The sequence below is a fragment of the Curcuma longa genome, chromosome 1 (assembly GCF_044706935.1).
Source record: "Curcuma longa cultivar G26 ecotype Majalengka, Jawa Barat chromosome 1, ITB_CL_G26_1.1, whole genome shotgun sequence".
NCBI classification, from domain to species: Eukaryota; Viridiplantae; Streptophyta; class Magnoliopsida; order Zingiberales; family Zingiberaceae; genus Curcuma; species Curcuma longa.
The window spans coordinates 18,736,497-18,757,899 of record NC_133861.1 but is presented as its reverse complement, the minus strand read 5'-3'; the positions used below and the strand labels follow the sequence as shown (position 1 = coordinate 18,757,899).

The 21,403-nt window shown below is 34.5% G+C and overlaps 2 protein-coding genes across 2 annotated transcripts; one reads left to right on the top strand and one right to left on the bottom strand.

Moving 5' to 3' along the window:
* Positions 1-428: 428 nt before the first annotated feature.
* On the bottom strand, positions 429-9,209 carry LOC141833696 (putative 1-acylglycerol-3-phosphate O-acyltransferase). The gene is made up of 9 exons (XM_074721187.1): positions 8,867-9,209; positions 7,352-7,588; positions 6,193-6,239; positions 3,619-3,737; positions 3,384-3,544; positions 2,214-2,323; positions 2,021-2,120; positions 930-1,053; positions 429-847 (listed from the first exon to the last, which is right to left on the bottom strand). Exons 1-9 carry the CDS (start codon positions 9,016-9,018, stop codon positions 719-721), a joined length of 1,179 nt encoding a protein of 392 aa, XP_074577288.1. The 5' UTR covers positions 9,019-9,209; the 3' UTR covers positions 429-718.
* A 1,576-nt stretch (positions 9,210-10,785) lies between these two features.
* LOC141833858 (uncharacterized) lies at positions 10,786-16,763 on the top strand. The gene is made up of 10 exons (XM_074721369.1): positions 10,786-11,088; positions 12,873-12,913; positions 13,696-13,773; positions 14,271-14,295; positions 14,392-14,424; positions 14,606-14,727; positions 14,843-14,973; positions 15,107-15,330; positions 16,059-16,312; positions 16,504-16,763. The coding sequence occupies exons 2-10, from the start codon at positions 12,911-12,913 to the stop codon at positions 16,591-16,593; spliced, it is 960 nt and encodes a 319-aa protein (XP_074577470.1). The 5' UTR covers positions 10,786-11,088; positions 12,873-12,910; the 3' UTR covers positions 16,594-16,763.
* Positions 16,764-21,403: the final 4,640 nt, after the last annotated feature.

The following is a 21,403-nucleotide window of genomic DNA, read 5'->3' as shown; positions in this document are numbered from 1 at the left end:
TATAAATTTGAGATTCGCCTGCAACGTATTACAACAATAATTTTTCTTTAATAAATAATTTTTTGATTTACTTTCATAGATAATAAAAAAATTATAAGATTAAATCGATTATTTTCAAAATTAATCAGAGTAAATTAAAATTAAACATCTGATGCTAAAAAAACATCTATTTTAGGATGAAATTTACTTCAACCCGATTTAAGACAGAGCAAAGACAGACTGTACCCCAAATGATAGTGATAAACAACATGTTAAAGTTAAAATCGCATGGACATATATGTGGCCATTATAAAAGGTCATAATGGGCACATTAATTATTTTGTCGAGGGATGTATCTCACCTCGATTCAACATTAAACTACAAGAAATTAATTTTTGTATGAAAGCAGTTTAAGATTATTCTGAAACATTCCCTTCCTTAAGTGGATCTTAAAATGAATTAATGCCGATTCATGTTATAAGAAAGAGCGAATTAACACCCAAATAACTTATTCGACTAGCTCAGGAGACAAATAATCCAACTCAACGACCTCTTGGTTTGCAACATTCATCATTTCTAAATAGTCCAATGAATAGATACAGAAGCAGAAGCATGGTATTACTAGTTTACAACACTTTAAATATGCCACCCAAAATACGATTCACTTTTTTTTTTTTAATATTTTTGATTGAGCAATTTCTTGTGCATTTTTGGCACCTTGAAAGACGTGCATTTCGAGCTATGCAGACGACAAGTCATAAGGAAAACGCATGGCATCTCTATGACCGGGGGAAATAATTTTCCGACAAGCATAGAAGACTGCCGAATGAAATCCAGAAGGATTATCGATGAATACGAAATGCCCCGCCTGCATTACATTGACCACCATTTTTAAAAATAAAGTTGCAAAAAGAAAAATGCCTGTGTATGGAAGAATGAGATAGAAATACCTGAGGAGCCCTTATGATTTCACAAGGCACTTTCATGCCTTCTCGAGCTTGTTGTGCGCCTTGATAATTCATCCAATCTTGATAGCCATAAATGAAGGTGGTAGGAACTTTCCAATCGGAGGCGCTGCATTCAACAATGACACATTCCTCAAACATGCAACAATCTATCTTTTATTTCATCACTTGCTTATAAGGAGAATCAACCCTGAGTTATCAAGATATATGCTGGTTCGAAAACATGGGTTAAAAACATATTCACTTCTCCTACCCTTCTACCACCCATTAGCTTCTCATTCAATTAGGCCCTTTACCAAAGCTAATTTAGTTTATCTCAGTTTGTGAGGCACCTATTTATGAAAATACATCGCCATGTGACAGAAAATATTTTTAAAAAAGGGTTATTAGTGAAATATTCTACTCTGATAGGTAAAACAACCAAACCAAATGGAAGGATGACTAAAGTCTACAGAACAGAAGAACCTGCTTTGCATTTTGTGACCAAAAAATTGTTTATTTTTCAGTGGATCCACATAATTTGAATTCATGAGGAAAGGAGGAGCCAACATACAAACACTATTTGCTTCAATTTTTTTCCAATAACATCTTAGTTTGTTTTACTCTGCAGTATTGGACATTTGAAAGATGTAGATGGATGCAGTAAGCAAATGTTTAAAATTGTGTTGCTTATTGATTTTATACATTCCTTCATGGTGGATATTTTTGGAACATCTTCGCAAGTTATCATGTAAATAACTACAATTGTGTTATAGAAACTAATGCAGAAAAGGCCTGCAACTTCGGTAGAACAGAATTACATCTTGGTCAATACTTTTTGATGGAAGCACGAGTACCAAAGAATGACTAAAATGAAAAAAAAAACAAGAAATACAAGTGTCAAATTGTACCCATCTCAAATAGAATGAAGGTATAACTTTAACTGTAACATTACCAACTCCACTATTGCTGTTCTAGCAGCTATTGGATTAATTTTGAAACCTTACTCAAAAGCTTCAGATGGTTGAGAAGTTAGAGAATGGTCAACTTACAAGTTTATCAAAATTGGAAAAAGGAGTAAATAATTCAATACTAACCTTTCAAGAAGAGGCTTCCTAGCAAATGCTCCAAAGGAAAATATGTACTTTAAGCACAATTCTCCACTTGCCTTAGCAGCTAAAGTATGGTACACATAATCTTCAAAAGCAAACAAAAATCATTCCAACCAAGTCTAATGCAAGCAAAGGATCAATTTGTAAAACCTTTTTGATTGAATAACTGTCTACATACCAGTCAACAATTTGGATTCCTCCTCAGTTAATACCTCACCAGCCGAATATGAGCCAAATCTAGCACTTGTATATCTTTGGACCAGATTTGGGCCCCAAGGACCTAATCCTCTGTACACATTGTAGATATGTAAGATCCTTAAAATACATACCATCAGTAAGAATTTAACTAACTGCAGCATATAACTTTGAATAACTCAACAGCGGTAAAAGAATCCCATCATAACTACAAGTGATAAAATCTAGATGGATCACATGTAATGTTGCTATTTTAGGAAACCCAATGGTGACTAATCAAGAAGATCAAGAAGAAAGATGGATTTGCTTAGGATGAGATAAGTCATATTTCTAGCGGTAGTAATTAAAATAGTAATCAAGGTAAAACAGCCTTTTTATAGTATTCAGATAACAATCCAAGTTCATGCATAAAAAAGTGATCCAAGTTCATGCATAAAAAAGTGAATACGATGAACAATAGTTGGTATCATGAACAGTAAGATGCCATATTAAATTGGTTGATACTGAGATGTAATTCAAAGGAAACATTACAAGAATAAAGTACTATATAAAGGTGTGTTTGCTGCATGATTGAACATTGAAATTTTAAAATTATATGATGCTCTAATGAACAAGTAGAAGATTTGACCAACAGTAGCCATCAAGCACATAATTATCAACAGACAGTTCAGTCTAATGTATCACAAGAGGTAAGTAATGTTAAAATCCATTAATATTAGAAGGGAATGTAGAATTACCCTATAGCACATGTTGAGCTCAATACGTTGTTGTCATGATTGTTTTGGATTTCTAAGGTCATAGAGATTCATTTAATATTGTGCATTTTTTATACTACTGTTGCTCTGTTTGACAATACAGAGCTTAGTTGCCCTTGAATAGTTCTCTCACTGTGCAGTGATTAGACTTGAAAAACAAATATGTGCCAGTTCACTTGTGATATTCCTCGTATGTATGCATTTTATCCATGTATAACATCTAAAGGAATGCTGAGGAAAAATAATAAATAATCATTGACCTAAAAAGAATGCTTCTAGAGAGAGAGAGGCAGACGAAATACAAGGAACGAGCATGCAAGAGGCATATTTATGGAAACAAAAACAAAGGATAATTTTGCAAACGAACAACATAAAATTTTCCAATAAAAAAGTTCCACCTAATGAACTTTTGAGGGGTCACATTGGACTCCCAAAGATGATTTACAAAGGCCCCTTTCCAAGTAGCTCTAAATTTGGTCAGCTCCTCTGACATATGTTCCGACTCTGATGAAAAACCAGCAGGGCCAACCAAAATCAGATGTTGAACATGTTCTGGATGCTGAAAAAAAAAGATATGCATGAATAATGATTTTACAAAAGTACATAGGAGGTAGTTAATCTGTAAAGCATTACCTTCAGAGCATACTTTGCAGCGACATAGCCTCCAAAAGAATGTCCAAGCAGAATAAACTTGTCAAGATTTTTGGCTATACGCCATGCCTCAAAAGAATCAATGAACCATGCCTCAGTCTCTGTAAAATTGAAGAAATGACAATGGCTTATTTAAATAAAAAAACTTGAAAAATCATATTATAACTAATTAAAACTTATTTATCAAGAAAAAAATATTGAATGTATTACCAAATGCAAGTTTTTGGAGCATCAAATGCAAATAGATGACCAAGAAGGAAAAGATGAACAAGGTAGGAACAATATTGCCACTAGTTACTAGATGCAGAACATATATGAAATATCATCTGTTAAACTATTTGGAATGGTCTTTTCTTTCATGCTTATATGGCATAAGAATGTTGTAAGAGTTTTAGCAGAAGGTTAAACCAACAAAGCATTTTCTAAAAGAGACAACCAAGCCTCGAGTGTCATAATTCATAAGCAAAACAATGATGACTATGATGTAGAGAGCATGAGAGAAAAAACACCAAGAGATCAAATGATTCACGTGATTAAAAATCACAACCAAGACATGAAATGGTTCGTGTGATTTTCAATACCAAATCTAAACCTGTACATATATTTCCCCCTTCCAAGGGGGAATGGTAGGCCCGATGTTACTTCTATTAAGAAGGTAGAACCACATTACAAATAAGAAGAGAAATTATAACTAGATGAAAATTTAGAGTGATGGCAATGAATTCCAATGGAATAAAATAAGATACACGATTGCAGTGTTTACCAGCAGTTTTAGAGACACCAGAACATTGAGGTCTCATATTACAGGTCCTTAGCACTAAGCAAGAAATTTCACAAACATGTACAGCAGCATCAAAAACAACAAAGGTTCTTAATTCCAATTATTTGGTCTCAATAAATTTAATAAGCATGTAACTAGTAATATTTTTTATAATACTTTAACTATGAGATGATTGTGCTATTTGATCTTTCTGTGTGAAAGAAAAAACCAAGTAGAAACACACCATTCTTCAGTCCCTATATCAAGTTTATTCACCAGCATTCCACATGAAAACAAGATAATAATAAAGGCCTGACAAACTGAGGGAAATAATGAAGTTACTCATGATTGAAGAAACCATATTCCTAGCTGCTGATTCATAATCTTGACCTATAAAATGACTCTTTTGAATGTGCCTAGGTTAACCATTTAGAGTAAACAATCCCATCAGTGCTTTTACTTCAAATTTTGAGGTGAAGTTATAGCAGGCAAACATGATCAAGCAATTAAATTGCCACGGTTAATATAATGTCTCAGATTGCTAGTGGGATAGTATTGGGCCCATTCTGTTGGGTATCGAGAAAATAGTTGGGGATGTGAAATCAACTAACGTATGGCTGGACAGATGGTTAGGAGACACGACACTGCAAGGTGGCTAACCTATATTAAAACAGATATGGAAGTTCAATAGATACAGTGCAGAATTCAGCAGACTATATATTCATATCAACAGGCATCAAATGCAAAAAGATATCCAAGGTTCATCTTTATGGCGATGCAGCACCAAACATATCTTTTCTGTTAAAACAAGACTAACTTTTTATCTATGACCCCATAACCTAACCAGATTTAATAAATTTATGGAATTTTGTTCAAAAGAAAGCCAAAATTTTCAGTTAGCTAGTGAACAGAGCTAGGATTCAGACTAAATCTAATTTACAAAAGAAAGACATTCAGCTAGCTGATAGTGCATATCCCGCAATCATCATGAATAACTCATATTTTTGCAGGATGCTTAGTTACTAAGGCTGGTTGGTTCTGTCTTGCAGAAGTCCAATACCCCAATGAAAAAGGTTGATTAAGTGTTTGAAGGAGAGGGAAGCAAGGTAGCAAAAACGTTTATTACTACCATGGCACAGGCATGGATGTGGTCAATTTGGACACATTGAAACAATATAATTTTCAGATTGCATGGTTGAGAATTCCCGTCTGTCTATGGATGGATAAACACACACACAACCTGGAAAACACACTAAAGGGGAAGAAAAAGATGACCACCAGATGAAGGCTACTTGCTATTTATTGAAGCAGGACCAGATTGAATTCAATGTTCTGTGTGTTTCTTTCAGGCAAAGCTTTCTACAGTAGTCATGGCTTCTATTGCATCTCTGCTTCTCTTATGGTCCCTTCTTAGATGCTAGATTGAGTAGGAACCAAGTGAAGTATCTAATTACTATCACTAGTTATTCTAGTTAGCCTATGCTGTTTTTGTCCAGTATTAGATAGTTTCATGGTTGTGGTATTCTGACATCATTAGCAAGTACGTGTTGTGAACTTGCTTTAACTATATATATTCTGACATCATTAACTATATTCTAGTTAGGCAATGGTAGGAGTTTCTTCTAGCATAATTATCTTTTTTCTAGAAAAAAAATCCTAACATCGGTTAGCATTAAATAAAAACCCAACAACAGTTAAATAAAAACCAATGATTTATTCCTCTAAGAAGAACCCAACAACAGTTTTTTTAAAATCTGAAATAGACTGAGTTTTGACAGGGAAGGGCCTTCACCAACCTTCTGTGCTTTTACAATCAAAGTCTGGTCGACTTGATGCACCCCAACTGGAAAGAAAGAACAGTAAGTTGAGTAAAAAAAACACAGATTAAAAACAACAATCAATTCCAGATCATTATAATATCTAGAAAACAGAAAGTATAATGGAACAAAATTAGCATCATGGAAATAGAGATTCAGCAAATTTCTAAGGGTACACACTATATTGGGAAAAATGTAAGGGCATGGTAAACCTGAGACAAACTTCAAGAACCTAGTCAAGTTATCAACAAGAATATTTATCGTGATAGTGAGTTCCAATACAGTGAACTTTGAGGACCCTAAAAAAGCATGCCCTTTGAGATATATTTCCAGCAAATACTTTTAACATGAATGCGACTAATATGAAAATTAGGTTATGAGTATGGCTAGTAATTCAGGTTTTGCTCCTGGATAACAGTATCTTGTGTACCCCTTTTTTTCAAGTAACAAACTATCAAAGACAAGATAATAATATTTGAAATAAATGGCCACCAGTTCTACAAAAGTAACTCACAAACTTAAATAAGATTTTCAAAAGACCAAGAAGCAAGGTATAAATGTGTACTTAATATGTTTTTTTTTAAGTCTAGTCCTAGTAAAAAAGATATACCAAAACACATTAAAACGCATTCTCATCTCTCACTTTAACCTAGTTCTTGAGGAAAATAACAGCCATCGTACGCTGAGTTATAGGTGTAAAAGAAATGTTCAGCACACTATAAGCAATTTGTAACAGGAAAAAAATAGTCAAGTACAAACATATAAATTCACAAGCCATAGCATTTTCCAAGAGTAAAATGATCAGAGAGAGCTTATAATCATGGTGCTTGAGTTAGGATTAACTGCATCATGGAGATTGGAGATGAAAGGGGTGAGTTCTTCACTTGAAGTGAGAAAAGGAGAATCTAGTTATGAACTATAAGCTCTTGACTATTTGAATGTTTGTGGACACTCAAAATAAGGAATACATCCTATAATGCCAATAAATATATTGTGAATTTTAAACATATTTTTAAATGCTTACACAACTACGAGATCAAATTAAATATATTTAGTCCATGGAGTAAATTAAAAAAATCTCTATAACTGAAGCAGGAAATGGAAGAAACATAAAGATAATGTAGTTAAATTCAATTACCCAAGTTGATCGATGGCAATCACTCGAAAATGAGCAGCAAGTGCATCAAAGTTTCTAAAGAAAAATCCTTGAGAAGCAGCATATCCATGCACCATAACAAGTGTGGGAGCATCCTCCTTGCTATCAAATGTTATTGTATTAATAAACCTTGGCTGATCACTAGAAGATCTGAACCACCTGACTTTTGAGCCTGGTGGTCCAGGGCCGATATTGACCTGCTCATGCACATAACTTGTCCTGGAAATGACAAAGAGTTTAGAAACAAACAAAAGTTTACTCAATCTATACATGATATGACACAAATGTTGGATCTCTCTAATAAGAGAAGATGGAGCAAATAATGTCCGGTCTTCTGGTCAAACCCAATATGAAATAAAGTCTGAACCTACAACAGACACTAGCATATTCAACATGACAGTAATCTACTTTCTTACTATCGGACATCTAAATGGTTTAATCTTATTATCTCAAGGTTTGGCTATCTGAATGAACTACTCTTTAGCAATTTCTGTTTATGGAAGTCTCTGACTGTATTAAAATGAGGAATGGTATCTTACTGATTGAACAATTGCAATATCTCAATTTCAGACAATATATTCTTGATGCTGATGCTTTCTGTGGACAAATCCAGCAAGATATGCAAAAAATAAAATAAAAAATTAAGCCCATCATAGGAATCATTGTAAGCGTCTCTTTTCTCTATGAATATCATCCATAGTGATGCGTTATGGAATTATGGGACCGTGTTAAACCATCATCAGCCATCTGAGGAATTAAGATATATGTCTTGCTAGCAGATATTAGCCACAGATAGCTAAACCATTTTTTAGTGCAACTTCTTTTCTCAGAAGTGAACATTTGCAAGAGCCTCGCCAAAACAAATGAAACCATACCTATCTTTTCTATAAACTTTTGTCACCTGAAATTGATACCAAATCAGGTGACAGACGTTGAGGAATAAAAGAAGTTTGATTTATCATGGAACTGAACTGTTAAGCATATTGGAAAGTAGACTTATTTGTTGTATTTCCTCGAAGCAGAAGAGATGATGAAGCAATTTAATTTAATTTAAAGAAAATAAATGAATTTTATTATCAATTTTATTTGAATTCATCTCATTTACTTGAACAGAATTGAAAGGAAAGAAATTATATCACTATATCACTCATTTGTGTTTCCCCTTGAATGGATTCAATTTTTTTCCCTCCTCTATATTTCATTCCAAGTAAATGCGTAATGATTTTCTTTCTTTTACCTCCTACTTCCGTAAAGCAAACACAGCAGAAAGTTCCATAGGCGATTGCATCCTATGTTACGAAGCAGTGAGGATTCAAATTTGATTTACCTCCAAAATTGCAAACGAGTAATTATCAAACAAACTAGTCCAAAGAAGAAAGGGACGGCAAGCGAAGATCACATTCACACCCTCCACGGAATGAATAAAGACCGCCAGACAGGGGACAAAGATCTCCTCCGTCCCCAAAATAAACAAAGGAAGACGAGTAGAATTCTCACTTGACAAGGGACAACAGGCGCTTCTCGGAGGCGACGATGAGATCAGTCGAGGTCGGGATCCAGCGGAGCTTCGACTTCCACGCGCAACTCTTTGACGCCGCTGTCGACGAAGAAGACTCCACCGCAGCAGCTGTTCTGATCTCCTCGTCCATTCTCGATGCTGCCGCCGCAGAGCCCGGCTCGTCGGTCCGATGACCCCCTTAATTCCTTCCTTGGAACGGCGCTTCCTCGAGGCAGGAATTTCAACTTTTGGGACAGATGGAAGACTTCTTGCTCGATCGCGGATTCGCCTTCCACAAGTAAATCAAATGGGCGAAATAAAATCGATCCGGGGAGAATTCGTTGCGCGACGGCTATTATAAATACATTGTTTACTAGTTTGATGCCCGCGATTTAGACGACGGGTAGGAGGCGGGCGGGAGCGAAACGTGGACCCGTTGATTTAGTAAAGCCTGGTCAAAGGTCTACAAGGTTCTGGAGAAATGTTCAAGCGACCAACTGGCTCGCCTTCCGCGAAGTGTGTAGGCGAATGCCCGCAAACATCACGGCGTTGCGTCTTTCTGGCCTGCTTTCAATTAATTAAATAAATCGAAAGGATGTCTTATTTTTTATTTTTTTTAAAAAAAATTAATTTTTTAATCAAAAGATTTCTTTTTTTACTATTAATTATGTATAATTATTTTAAATATCCTAAAATACTATTATATATTATTCAATATTATTATTATTTTTATTTAAACTTTAAATCTTAATTTTTAATCGATCGAACGTGTGTTATAGTAGCTATGAACATGATACTAATTTTGAGGTCAATTTTGACACTCGATTTATTTGATTTTGATTAAATCAATTCAGTCGATTTGATTTTAAACTGATTGCTCACTCTTAATGAATAGTAGGTAAATAATGTTCTAACAATTATAAAATCGTAATTATTGCAATGTAAATATTTTATTAAGTTTGCATTGTAGCAGTCATAAATGTAAAATTATAACTACTACAATATAAATATTTTTAAATATATTAAATTTGCATTGTAGCAGTTATAAAATCGTAACTACTATAACGTGAATATTTTTAAACGTTAAATATGTCAAAAGTGTTGTAATACTTACGAAATTGTAATTGGTATAATATATATATTGCCTACAAAATTATAATTGTTATAACCACGGGTGCAGCCATGTTCAAGCCTACCCCCGATGTAGCCCGAGGGTTCAATATTGGAAATGAGAAAAACTCGATTCACTATGGGAGAAACGAAAAAAAAGGAAGATTAACCTGGATAGCAGTATCAAAATCAACATTTGTGGCTTACAGTTTGGATCAACCCAAGTAAATAGCCCAAGTTGGCTCCACCATTGATTATAACATATCTAACTCGTTCAGAAATCAAAATTTAATATTTAAATGAAAGATAATAATATAAAATAATACTAAAATATATTTGGATAAATATATAAGATAGGATAATAAAATAAAATATCTTTTTCTTAAAAAAATCAAAATGAAATGTTTTTATAATTTAAAAATAAAAAAACGTCCTTTTTATTTTTACCTTTAATCATTCAAACGTATATATCCCATCCAGTTTTGTATTTAGATGAATTATTTTTCGTCTCCAAAAAGGATAGTTAATATATCATGGGTTCGTTGCAATTAAAGACTAAGAAGTAGATTTTCCACCGCTCTAAAGTATCTAAATTTTTACAATTCAATTAACTCACTAAATATTAAAATAAAAGTTTAATTTATACAAGCCAAAAACCTATTTAATTTAATAAAAAAGTGCATATATTAATTTAATAAAATAACAAAAATTTATTTGATATATATATTTTTTCACTGCGAGGTCTTTATAGGCCTTTTCCATTTTTATTTTCTTTTGATCGATCAAGGAAGGTATATAGATTATCCTGGTCCCCAGCGTTTCGCGTCAACGCCATCCAGAGCTACGCCTTGTCCGATTCCCCTTCACCTCTCGAGTCCAAATCGACCGCTTTCTTCTGTCAAGGAATACGGTTAAGCAATTCCACTAGGGAATTACCCAACCTCCCTTCCCCTGACGAAGGAAGAAATCCGTGTCCTCTTCAATCCTACGCTAGCGTGCGATTGTTTTGTTTGAGGTTGCACGCTTCACGATCTCGACCGAGCACTTCACGGACTGCAAGGAGCCTCTTCCTCGCTTCGCTCGCTGCCGATCAAGACTCGGCAGCTATCAGGTCTGATCTTTTTCCGCCTTTATGTTTTTCATTGTTCTTTATCTTTCGTTGTTGTTTGTGTTGGAGGGTGCTAGGGCTTCAGATTTTTTTTTTTAAAGGAGAATCTGTTGGCTTCACTTACTACATTCGAACTATTGCTTCAATGATCCAGACTTAGGTTTTAACAAATTTGTTTTATTGACTTTGTGTTGGGCTTTGCGAACCAAGTCTGAATTTCAACATCGTAACTGATTGTGATTCGGATGTGTGCATATTTTTTCTTCAATTAATTTTTTTTGGCGGTGGGGTTTCTTACTAATTACTATGTGGCCGGTTATCCCAATTTTCTACTGTCGATGCACGATATACGGACGGATTGATATTGTTTTTGCTTCTTACTTTTCTGCTCGAGCTTTTATGATTTATTGTATTCCGTTTATCTTTCTCCACATCTTGCCGAATTGGTTTGCTGCATCTATGTGTCCCTATCGGTTATTCATTAGTTGTTTCCCATGTCATATAACTTTTAGAATGATTGTCACTATTAAATCCTAACTGCCTAGAAGCTCATTGCTGTAGTTTGAGAAATCAAAGCCAAAGGATCATCTTTCTGAGTCGAGGTAAACTGTAGTTTTAGTTGATTGGCTAAACCTGTAAGTTGCCCAACTGACTCACGTAGATCTAATTAGTGCCTAGACTAAACTTAAAATATGATCACTTAGGATACTTGAAGGCCTAGTATATGGTGAGCCATCAGTTATTTGATTGGCACTCCTAATAAGTTTTTATATGCTATACTTCCTGTAACTTTCCATGATTACTCTTTGCAGAAGTATCTGGATTTCTCAGCTTGTGAATGTTCATGCATTGTACTTTTCTATTTTTTTTTCCCAACTAAACTATTGTACAGAATGGTTCACGAAATATACAACAGCAATTGGTGAAGTCCATATTAAATTTCTAGAAGACTTTCATTTGCTTGTAGCTTTGTTTTTGCTCTATTTATTTTGTGTTCAGATTTAGGCTAGAAATAAAGGTAAAGGTTTCAACTGTTTGTTCATAAACAAGTTGGGAACCTACTAGTTGTATTTTCTGGTAATAGTTTGGTTGTAAATACAAATATACACACATATATTATATAAATTGTAGTAACCTTTTTATATATCAATTAACATAATACCTATTTTCATCTCTCTGGAACTTTGTCCCTCACGTATGCAAACACAAGTTCTCCACCCTCTGACATCCAGCATCTGTCACAAATTTACCACTCATAGCCTTTCCATCTCTTCCACAACGACAAGATCATGGTGCTCTCTCTTTCTTTTCATTTATTCTAAATTCTTACCTTCTCCTTTCTCCACTAGCACCAATCTCCACAAATAGGATGATTCACCTGATCATGTCTCACCTATCCCTGGTTTCATCAGATTTCCACTATAGTTGGTAATCTTTAGGTGAAATTTTTGTTTCATTGCTTCTATTTCTGATTTCTCAGCAAAAATTGGATTGCAAAGGTAGATTCCAAATTGAATCGACTGTTCTAGATTGGAATTGGACTATTTGGAACACTGTAATTGTATTTATTATGGATGAAGCTACCAGTTGCGATCACGTTCCTGTTCTAGAAAATTTTGAAATATTATTGAAGAATGAAGATTAATGCCAAGATTCCCAAAATTCTTTTGTAGTTACTCAAAGCACCATCTGATCTAGATGACCTTTAGCTTAAATTTGTTCAACGTAGTATTGAAAACTTGTCCTTAAACTTATGTGGATCACATTGACTGTTTGATTTCGACTAGGTTGTTTGAAGGGACAAGCTCTTCGATTTGGACACAAGATGGTACGCTATTTTACTGTTTTAAAGCTTTTGGCTTTACTGAATTTCTATTTCAACAAATTGTGTTGTCATTGCTTTAAAAGTCACTAGGCATCCTGTCAATGAAAAAAACAATGTAACTTTGGCATTTTAATCATGGATTATTTCATCTCCCATTTGAAGAACAACGTGTTAATTATTTATTTCACATTCTGTTAGCTTCTGTGAGAGAATGGGACAATTCGTATGTCCATTGAGTGATTGTCAGTATATACTTGTACCTGAAGTGCTTGGTATGCTATGCAAGTACATATATTTATTTTTATTTTCAAATTGTCTTGTTGTCCTCATGTGATCCATTTTGGAGGTTTGCTTTAGAAAGGTATTCTGGGTGACTGAGAGAGACTCAAATTTGTGTCCTTATGTATAATTTTGCACAATGTTTAGAAAGGTATTCTGGGTGACTAAGAATAATGTAATGTATACTAAGACAACTTCATATATACGCTTGATTGGGATCTTTAAGCCCCCGGGGCATGGTTGTGTTGGTTACTGCGGGGCAGACTTGTTGCAGTGGATAATAGTCGAATCTCGGCGAAGCCGAGGCAATGCCCTCTCCTGTAGTGGCCAACTGCAGCTTCCCGGTTTACCTCCTCACAGATGGTCGTGGGGCCGACCCTGTGGGGCCGCTGGGGTGGCGGATTCCACCTTTTGCTGTAGTTGATTGGGATCTTTAATTTCTTTCTTTTATGCCATTATTTAGTTCTTCTATTATATGCTTAAACATTCAATTATTTCTGTTTCAGCTTTTTGGAGGATTTAATTACCATGGGAATTCATTTGAGCAATCTTACCTTTGCTATCCAGCTTCATTCATTGATAAGGTTTGGAATTCGTCTCTCTTCAATAGATGACTGTTTACACCAATTGTTTCTGTACTCATTGAGCAGTCTTAGTATGTGGCTTGTAATCAAATACTGAAGTTAGAATTTGCTTATCTCAGAAATATCTTCACAATATACTGAGCTTGGAGTTTTAGAAGTTTCTATTTGAGTTTGTTAGTCTATTCCATTAGTTTATAACTGTGAGGATCAAGGACAATTAATTAATATTGGATCTTAGGTTCTTGAGATTCCAACCAAGTTATTTGGATTGTTTAGTGGTAATTTTGGCCATAGTATTACAAGATTCTAACTCCTAAGGATAGGATTGCAATCTTAACAATCATGCAATCAAATGCTCACGGCTTACTGCATAGCTAAATATTTTTCACAATATACTAGTGTACATTTAAAATTAGTTGACCTTGCTTAAAACAAATAAGCTTTGGTTTAACTTGTTTAAGTTTGTTTTAACAATAATTTTTTTCCTATCTATGCAGCCTCAACTGGAGATGGGGGATAAAAGTAAGCAAGCTGTTCCTTGATCCTTATGTCGATATTGTAGTTTTCTTTAATATACATTTTAGCCCTCTTTAACTTGATTTACTTTTATTCTTTCAGTCATAATGCCACCCTCTGCTCTTGACCGTCTTGGTAAGTTGAAATGTTTTCGCTGTAGGTTCATAGCTATTTTTCTCCACTGCATCCACTGTCATTCACAGCAACATTAGCTTGAAATTTATAATCTCTTATATTAATTCAATTTATAGGTCTATTGTATAGTCATTAATTTTTTTATTTCACTTTATCATTTGATGTTTTTTGCACTTCACAGCTTCTTTACATATTGATTATCCGATGTTATTTGAGTTGTACAATGGTGCAACAGAGAGAGTTTCTCACTGTGGTGTTCTAGAATTTATAGCAGAAGAAGGAATGATATACATGCCATATTGGGTAGGCTAGACCTTGAATTTCTTTTGCATATTTATCTTCCCGTTTATTTTTTAAAAAAATATGATTTCTGGTCCTCTGTGTGAGGTATTATGGTTAATTTCTTCTTATCCTTCAGATGATGCAAAATTTACTTCTGCAAGAGGGAGATATTGTCCGTGTCAAAAATGCAACCCTCCCAAAGGGTACATATGTGAAGCTGCAGCCTCATACAAAAGACTTTTTGGATATCTCAAACCCCAAGGCTATGTTCGTAAATCTCTTGTTTGCTAGTTAATTTAGCGGCATATAAGTATATTTATGTTTCTTATTTTTTTTCCTTGGTTCATTTAATGGGTTGCGTACATCAAGGTAAGTATATTTTCTTTTTGAGTTGTTGCAGCTTGGAAACAACTTTAAGAAACTTCTCTTGTTTGACGACTGGTGACAGTATAATGGTAGCATACAACAATAAGAAATATTACATAGATATAATCGAAACAAAGCCCTCATCTGCAATCAGCATTATTGAGACCGACTGTGAGGTTGATTTTGCACCGCCTCTTGATTATAAAGAACCAGAGCGGCCACAAGCTTCTGTACCTACAAGCAAAAAAGTGGAACAAGGTTTGTATTCAGCCTATTCTTTTAATTTGTACCTACAATTTTGTTTTTTTTCTTTCATGTACTTTTTAATTTGTTTGATTCCTTTGTCAAGGTTTTCTGCTTCGAGTTTAAACTTTTAGCCGTGCTATGATTAATTATTGGCAAAAGTACGTGTAACCAAGGCCTTTACTAATTTAACTAATTAGGCCTTGGAATGTATATACTTGAAATTAGTGCAAAGAATTTTCAGTCCTGCAAAAAGAATAATTTCAATTATGTACTTTTGACTCTTTTACACTAATGTTAGATAGGTTAAAATAAGTAATATAGCTTTGTAGAGCTGTGTCTGGTAGCTATTTGATTTGTAAAAGGATTCTTCAATGGGTGTACTATCTTAATAATGTACAAAATTAGTGTTGCTTATGAAACAAATATTCTCAAGAGACTGATATATAGATAGAAGGCTAGTGTGTCAAATGAGGCTGTTGGAATAAACATTTGACATTGCCAAGGAATATACATAAAATTTGCCTTCGAATATACCATAACACGAGTACAAACAAAGCTAATTTTCCATGAACATAGAGCTACTGAAATAAATACAAACTGTGTTGTTCCTATCTTGTGATTTTTCTTGCATTGATTATATTTGTTAATATTGTTTAATGTACTTCTTCAGTTGATATGCATTCAGGATACTATTTATCAAAAGCTTTTATTTTTTATGACATAAATTTATATAATTTCAGCTCATGAACCACAAAATGAAGCTGAAGTTGAAAGAAAATTTACTGCATTTACTGGCTTTGGAAGAAGGTTGGATGGAAAGCCAGCAAAGGAAGTTCCTTCAAGCGTTTCTTCACCGATGCAAGACAAAAAGTCTGAAACTACAGATAGTACGAAGCGAATATCACCTTCGACTTCCGAGGCCAGCATTTCCCGCCAAACTAAGGGGAAGCTTGTTTTTGGTTCAAATGCAAACCGTGCTCCAAAAGAAGCGCAGGTGCAATACTAGTTTCTTTTATTACTAACAAGTTATTTTGTGAGAAATCAAAAGCATACTTGAAGCTGATTTTGCAACAATGATGTGCTAATTTCTTGCTCCATCATTCCTATTCATTAACCATGTTAGGTTAAAGTTCAAATTTTGATTCATAAGGAAACAAAAGAAATTTATTTTAAATTCCTTTGTAGGTTGCCCCTAAGGAAACAAAAGAACCTGCAAATGAAGAAGAACCGAAGTTCCAGCCATTTACTGGGAAGAAATATTCATTGAAAGGTTAAACAACGGCCCTAGAATGTTAAAAAGGTTTCTATAAAGTATCTCTTACTCGAAAAATATTTCTAAAACTTTTAATGTATGACTTAGAGAGTTACATGTTTCGAGTATCTGTTTCCAGCTGGTTTAATTAGTTGCTGACTAATGCTGAGTGCTGCATTTATTATAATTTTCTCATTTGCTATAACTTGATAGTTGACAGCGTGTGATTCTGCATGGCATTTACCTGCAGAAAAAGATAAGCCTAAGGTAGCGTACTAAATCTTCATTCGTCTGACTCAGGATCTTACTAATATCCATTTATTAAAGTTTGCTTTTTTTTCTTTTTTCCTTTTATAAATTTTTTCCATGAATATCTAAGCAAAAATTAGATCATTATTAGTAGGCTATTATTATTACTATTATTAATTCAGGTATTTAACTCGTATGATATGATTAATTTAGGAGATGCATGGTTCCGTTTTACGAGAAGTATAAATGGATCTGAATATTCAATGTCGTGTAGGCCATTATGACTGATGCCATCGTTACAAAGCAGGACAAATTAATGAAGAATGAAGATGGATGGAGACAAATGTAATTAATAGCACATGATCCAACATTCATTTTTCTGCAGCATGAAGTGTTGGGGGTAGACATGGGTTGAGTTTGGATGTCCCGATACCAAGTTGGCTGTGCCGGGTTCAATGGGTCAGGAAGACAAAAAGGGTAGTACAATAAAAAAATATTAATTATTTTTTGCCTTTATCTTTTTTTTCGCTTGATTTTTTTTATTATTTTGTATTCATTCCAGGCCTCTCTTTTAAAAATTAGTTTTTAATCCTTGATCCTTACATATAAATTGAGTAGATCACTTGTGACTCGGCCCAATTTAAACGGTCTAGGTTGTAAAATGCTAGGCCTGATCTTTGGGTTGGGTTGAGTCGAGGTGGTTCATTCAGTTGCGCGATCTATAACCACATGGACTTAGATCGCCCTCTTTCAGCACCTCCTCTCCATTCATTAATGCTGGATGAAAGTCCCTGGGACAATGGTGCCGTGGTAGGACATTATAGGTTGTCATGGTGTCATAGACATCCAGGGTTCAATTCCCAGTTATGATATATTTGCATGAATTTTTCTTCAAATGGGGAGCGCAATCAAAATATATTGGGCGTCTGAGCTTGCCGTTACGTGCACTTCCTGATTTACTTTGATGATCGGTGGGAAACTTCCGTAAGGTTGGATTGATCACTCCAAGAATTAAATCAATGCTAACTGATTGGGATTAATGCTGGATGAAAACATTTCATCATTCTTGTCGATCATGCCATCATACCTCACTCACATTTCTTTTCTTAAAATAACTTACATTATCGACTTTATACCGACTGAGTGGTCAATTCATGAATTAACAGCATAATTCGAGTATGGTCTACCTCAAATAGTAACCAAACTACATTCATCCCTTCTATTCAATTGAGCTGTCCTAACAAGCTTTAATGCTACTCCGTCTCCAACATTTAAGATCAATCGATAGAAACAAACTCCACATTTTTTTGGCATCCAAAACACTCAGTGAAAAACTCTGATCATTATCCAAAATTTGTCTACAACATTTTTTTTTAATGCAAATAATTCATCCTTTTCTATTTATTTATTGAGTAGGCCGCCCAGGCTAATAGCGTGATGGATGTGGTTATGTGATTGACGTGGTTGTGGCATCGATCATTTAAAGCGCACCTACTGAGAGGAGGTGCATTATGAATGCTAGTGGCAAGCCCAATGGAATAAAAGTCAAACGCACCTTAAACTTGCGTTGACCACCTCCCTTAGAACGGTCAACGTTAATTATCTCAGATTGTTTTCACGATGAATTTTGCTTGAATTTAAACAGAGATTGTCTTTGTTTATTTCCTCTTACACTTTATGTTCATATATGACTTCGCTGAAAGAGACCGGCCGGCGGTTTATGTGTTGCTTGTTGGCTAATTAAAATCGATTCCGTGCTGGACTAATTAGTGTTGGGTAATTTTATATTAAAAAATATATAATTATGTCTGGTCTTAAATTTATGAACGGATTTAATAGCCCATGAATTAGATGGAAGTCACTATACATGCACCTATAATTTCTTAAATTTCTTAATTGATATCCCAAGTTTGTTTTATCTTATTACAAACAGTCCAAACAAATAAATTGTATTATTCTCTCATCAAATTCAAGGGTACACTACTAAAGTTTTAGTTTTTTTTAAAGATAGATAAAACACCATTGGATTAAGAAAAGATAGGCCCTAGAATACATTTAAATATTTGCTTTCAATACACTTAATCTAACTTTAATTATTTAAAAAATAAGAATGATCCAAATTCTAATAGGGGTCTTGTTACTAAATTAGAGATAAACTACTCAAGGACCAAGCTAAAGAAAAGTCATTAATCCTTGGAGTTTCTTTGACAATAATAGGTCCTATAAGTTGGAATTATTATTAGGAGTTTAACTTCATCATTTTTCACTCTAAAGAAGTACTCGTCCGTATTTTTCAAATTCTTGCTTAGTTGATTATATAAAGGAAAAGAAAGGTACTCCATATTTAATGCCCAAGTGAATGCACTAAAATTCTCCTGAAAACCTTCATGAAATAGGTAGGGTTGGCAGATATGATATCCATCAGCCATGTACGATATCTTGGTTGAACTTGAACTCGAACTTACCCTCTCCTACTTTTTTATTTGTTTAATTCAATGGAATTGACTATTAATTCTGGTTTAAGTTAATCTTAATTTCCACACTAGTGCAAGGTTCACCCGATAGACACAATTATATCTTGATTTATATTCATTGGCAATTACGACAGTCTGTAAGAAAGCTAGCTCTTAATTACCCTGCGTAAATGGTTGCACGAGCTAGCCTATGCATTAATTTGAATTTTTCATGTTTTTTTTTTGGCTAAATCTTTCTTTTCTCCAGTTCTTCCCCCTCTTATATATTACTTGTAGATGTCATATTTTTCTTTCATATTTAATTTTTGCTCGTAATAGTCCAACTAATTGTACGTGCTCTTGCTCGCTAACATGCACATGACTATCGCCATCCGTATCTCGTGACTGTGTTTCGTCTTTGACCAGAATCTAAACTCGCTTTGAACGCTTTAATTTCAAGCGGCAGATACAGTTGACCGATCGAGAGATAGATTCACTTCGCCACATGCTCACTCAAGTCAAATGCTTGGCAAAACTTACCATGCAACAAAACCAAACAAATGGAAGGTTAATTAATGTAATGCATGGAACACATATATGTACGCTTAGTGTTTAATTTCATTATTAATAATCTGATGTATGTGTCAATTATGAAGTCGACAAAACGGTTGAGCAAATGAAGAAGTCAACATATGGTAGTTAATGCAAAAAAAAAAAACAAAACAGTCAAGCTAAGTGCAATTTTCTTATGCAATAATATTTGCAAATTGCATGCTAAACTTGCTGCTTGTGAATTCATATATATCAAATATTTCTTCTACTCCGGATGAATAATACATTTAGATCCAAGTGATGAGATAAAAACACTCAACGATTAATAAAAATGATCATAAACTGTCCTTGTTCATAATAAGTTACCACTAACAACTCTCAAGTAGTCCCCCCCAACAAGTCCAGAGATACTGAATAACTAAAGCACCCCACAAACTACTAAACTTCATTGATGACTCTTTAAGGACCACCTTAAATACTTCAGTCCTTTAACACTATACGTACTACCAACTCGATGGTTTAACATACCAACCCATGAACATATATATATATATACACGGATAATACTGACAATCTTAATTTAATTTTACACATATAAATGAAACTAATAAGAACTCGAAACTCATTTACTAATAACAATTCTAACTTGTGTGTTATGCGTTCAATGACTAATCATTTTGATACGAATTGTAAAAATTTTACAAGAATTGGTATGTGCTTAAACATAGGTAACTTTAGTGATAATTCGAATGCTGATGAAATAGTATGAAGTACTCATTGCAGTTGGGTATTTAATGATCATGGTCAAACAACCGATAAGCTCCTCTCAGGACGGCAAATTTTGGTTGGAAGGGCAACTGTGATTCCATCTCTAGGACAAAGTCTAATTATTGTACTTGTTTCTATCTGAGATCCAGGACGGATGAACCATTGGTGAGATGTCTTTGAGGTTGATTAATTCCAATGATTTGGCAAGGAATGAGTTATGTGATTCTTTTGTAAAATTTAACTAGAATTAAAATGGAGATCAAGATCAGCCACTCCGATATTTAAGTTAAATTTCTAAGAGCAAAGAAGAAGAAAATAATAGAAAGTAGAGGAAAAGACTGGATGACTTGTGCGCGTACCTATTATGTTTGTGAGAGTAGACGTTTATTCATATATATTATCTTATTAGTGGGGAAAATTATATCTACTACCTCCAGTAAATCATGTTTTGGATGAGGGGATGTCATGTCGCACCACCTCATTGCCCCCATGTAACCACATTATAGTTGAGGGTGTTACGTTATATATTCAGTCGTCCACCTCTCTTCTACTTTGGATTGAGGAGGGCTTGGGTCGTCAAGGATAGGAGCGGCCGAGTCTTGGAGAGTTAAAAGCGGGAGTGACTAAGTTTTAAGGAGTCGAGAGTAGAAATGACCGAGTCTTGAGGAGTCGAGAGTGAAAGTGGTCAAGTCTTGGGAAGTTAGAACGGCTAAGTCAAGGTCTCGATCCTAAATGGGATTTGGATTGAAGCCAACTTGAATGCATCCCAATCCGTCCAGACTCCATCTTGAGCTCCGTTTGGCCCAACTCG

What these genes read in the sequence shown, in the direction of transcription:
- LOC141833858 (XM_074721369.1), top strand. An exon ending in CAGCTTCATTCATTGATAAG is followed by an intron (nt 13,774 to 14,270) that starts GTTTGGAATTCG and finishes CTATCTATGCAG; the next exon opens with CCTCAACTGGAGATGGGGGA. An exon ending in ACTGGAGATGGGGGATAAAA is followed by an intron (nt 14,296 to 14,391) that starts GTAAGCAAGCTG and finishes TTATTCTTTCAG; the next exon opens with TCATAATGCCACCCTCTGCT.
- LOC141833696 (XM_074721187.1), bottom strand. Translation starts at nt 9,018, where the DNA reads ATGGACGAGGAGATCAGAACAGCTGCTGCGGTGGAGTCTTCTTCGTCG. An exon ending in ATTGCCATCGATCAACTTGG is followed by an intron (nt 6,240 to 7,351) that starts GTAATTGAATTT and finishes CTTTCTTTCCAG; the next exon opens with TTGGGGTGCATCAAGTCGAC. An exon ending in AAATCATAAGGGCTCCTCAG is followed by an intron (nt 848 to 929) that starts GTATTTCTATCT and finishes AATGTAATGCAG; the next exon opens with GCGGGGCATTTCGTATTCAT.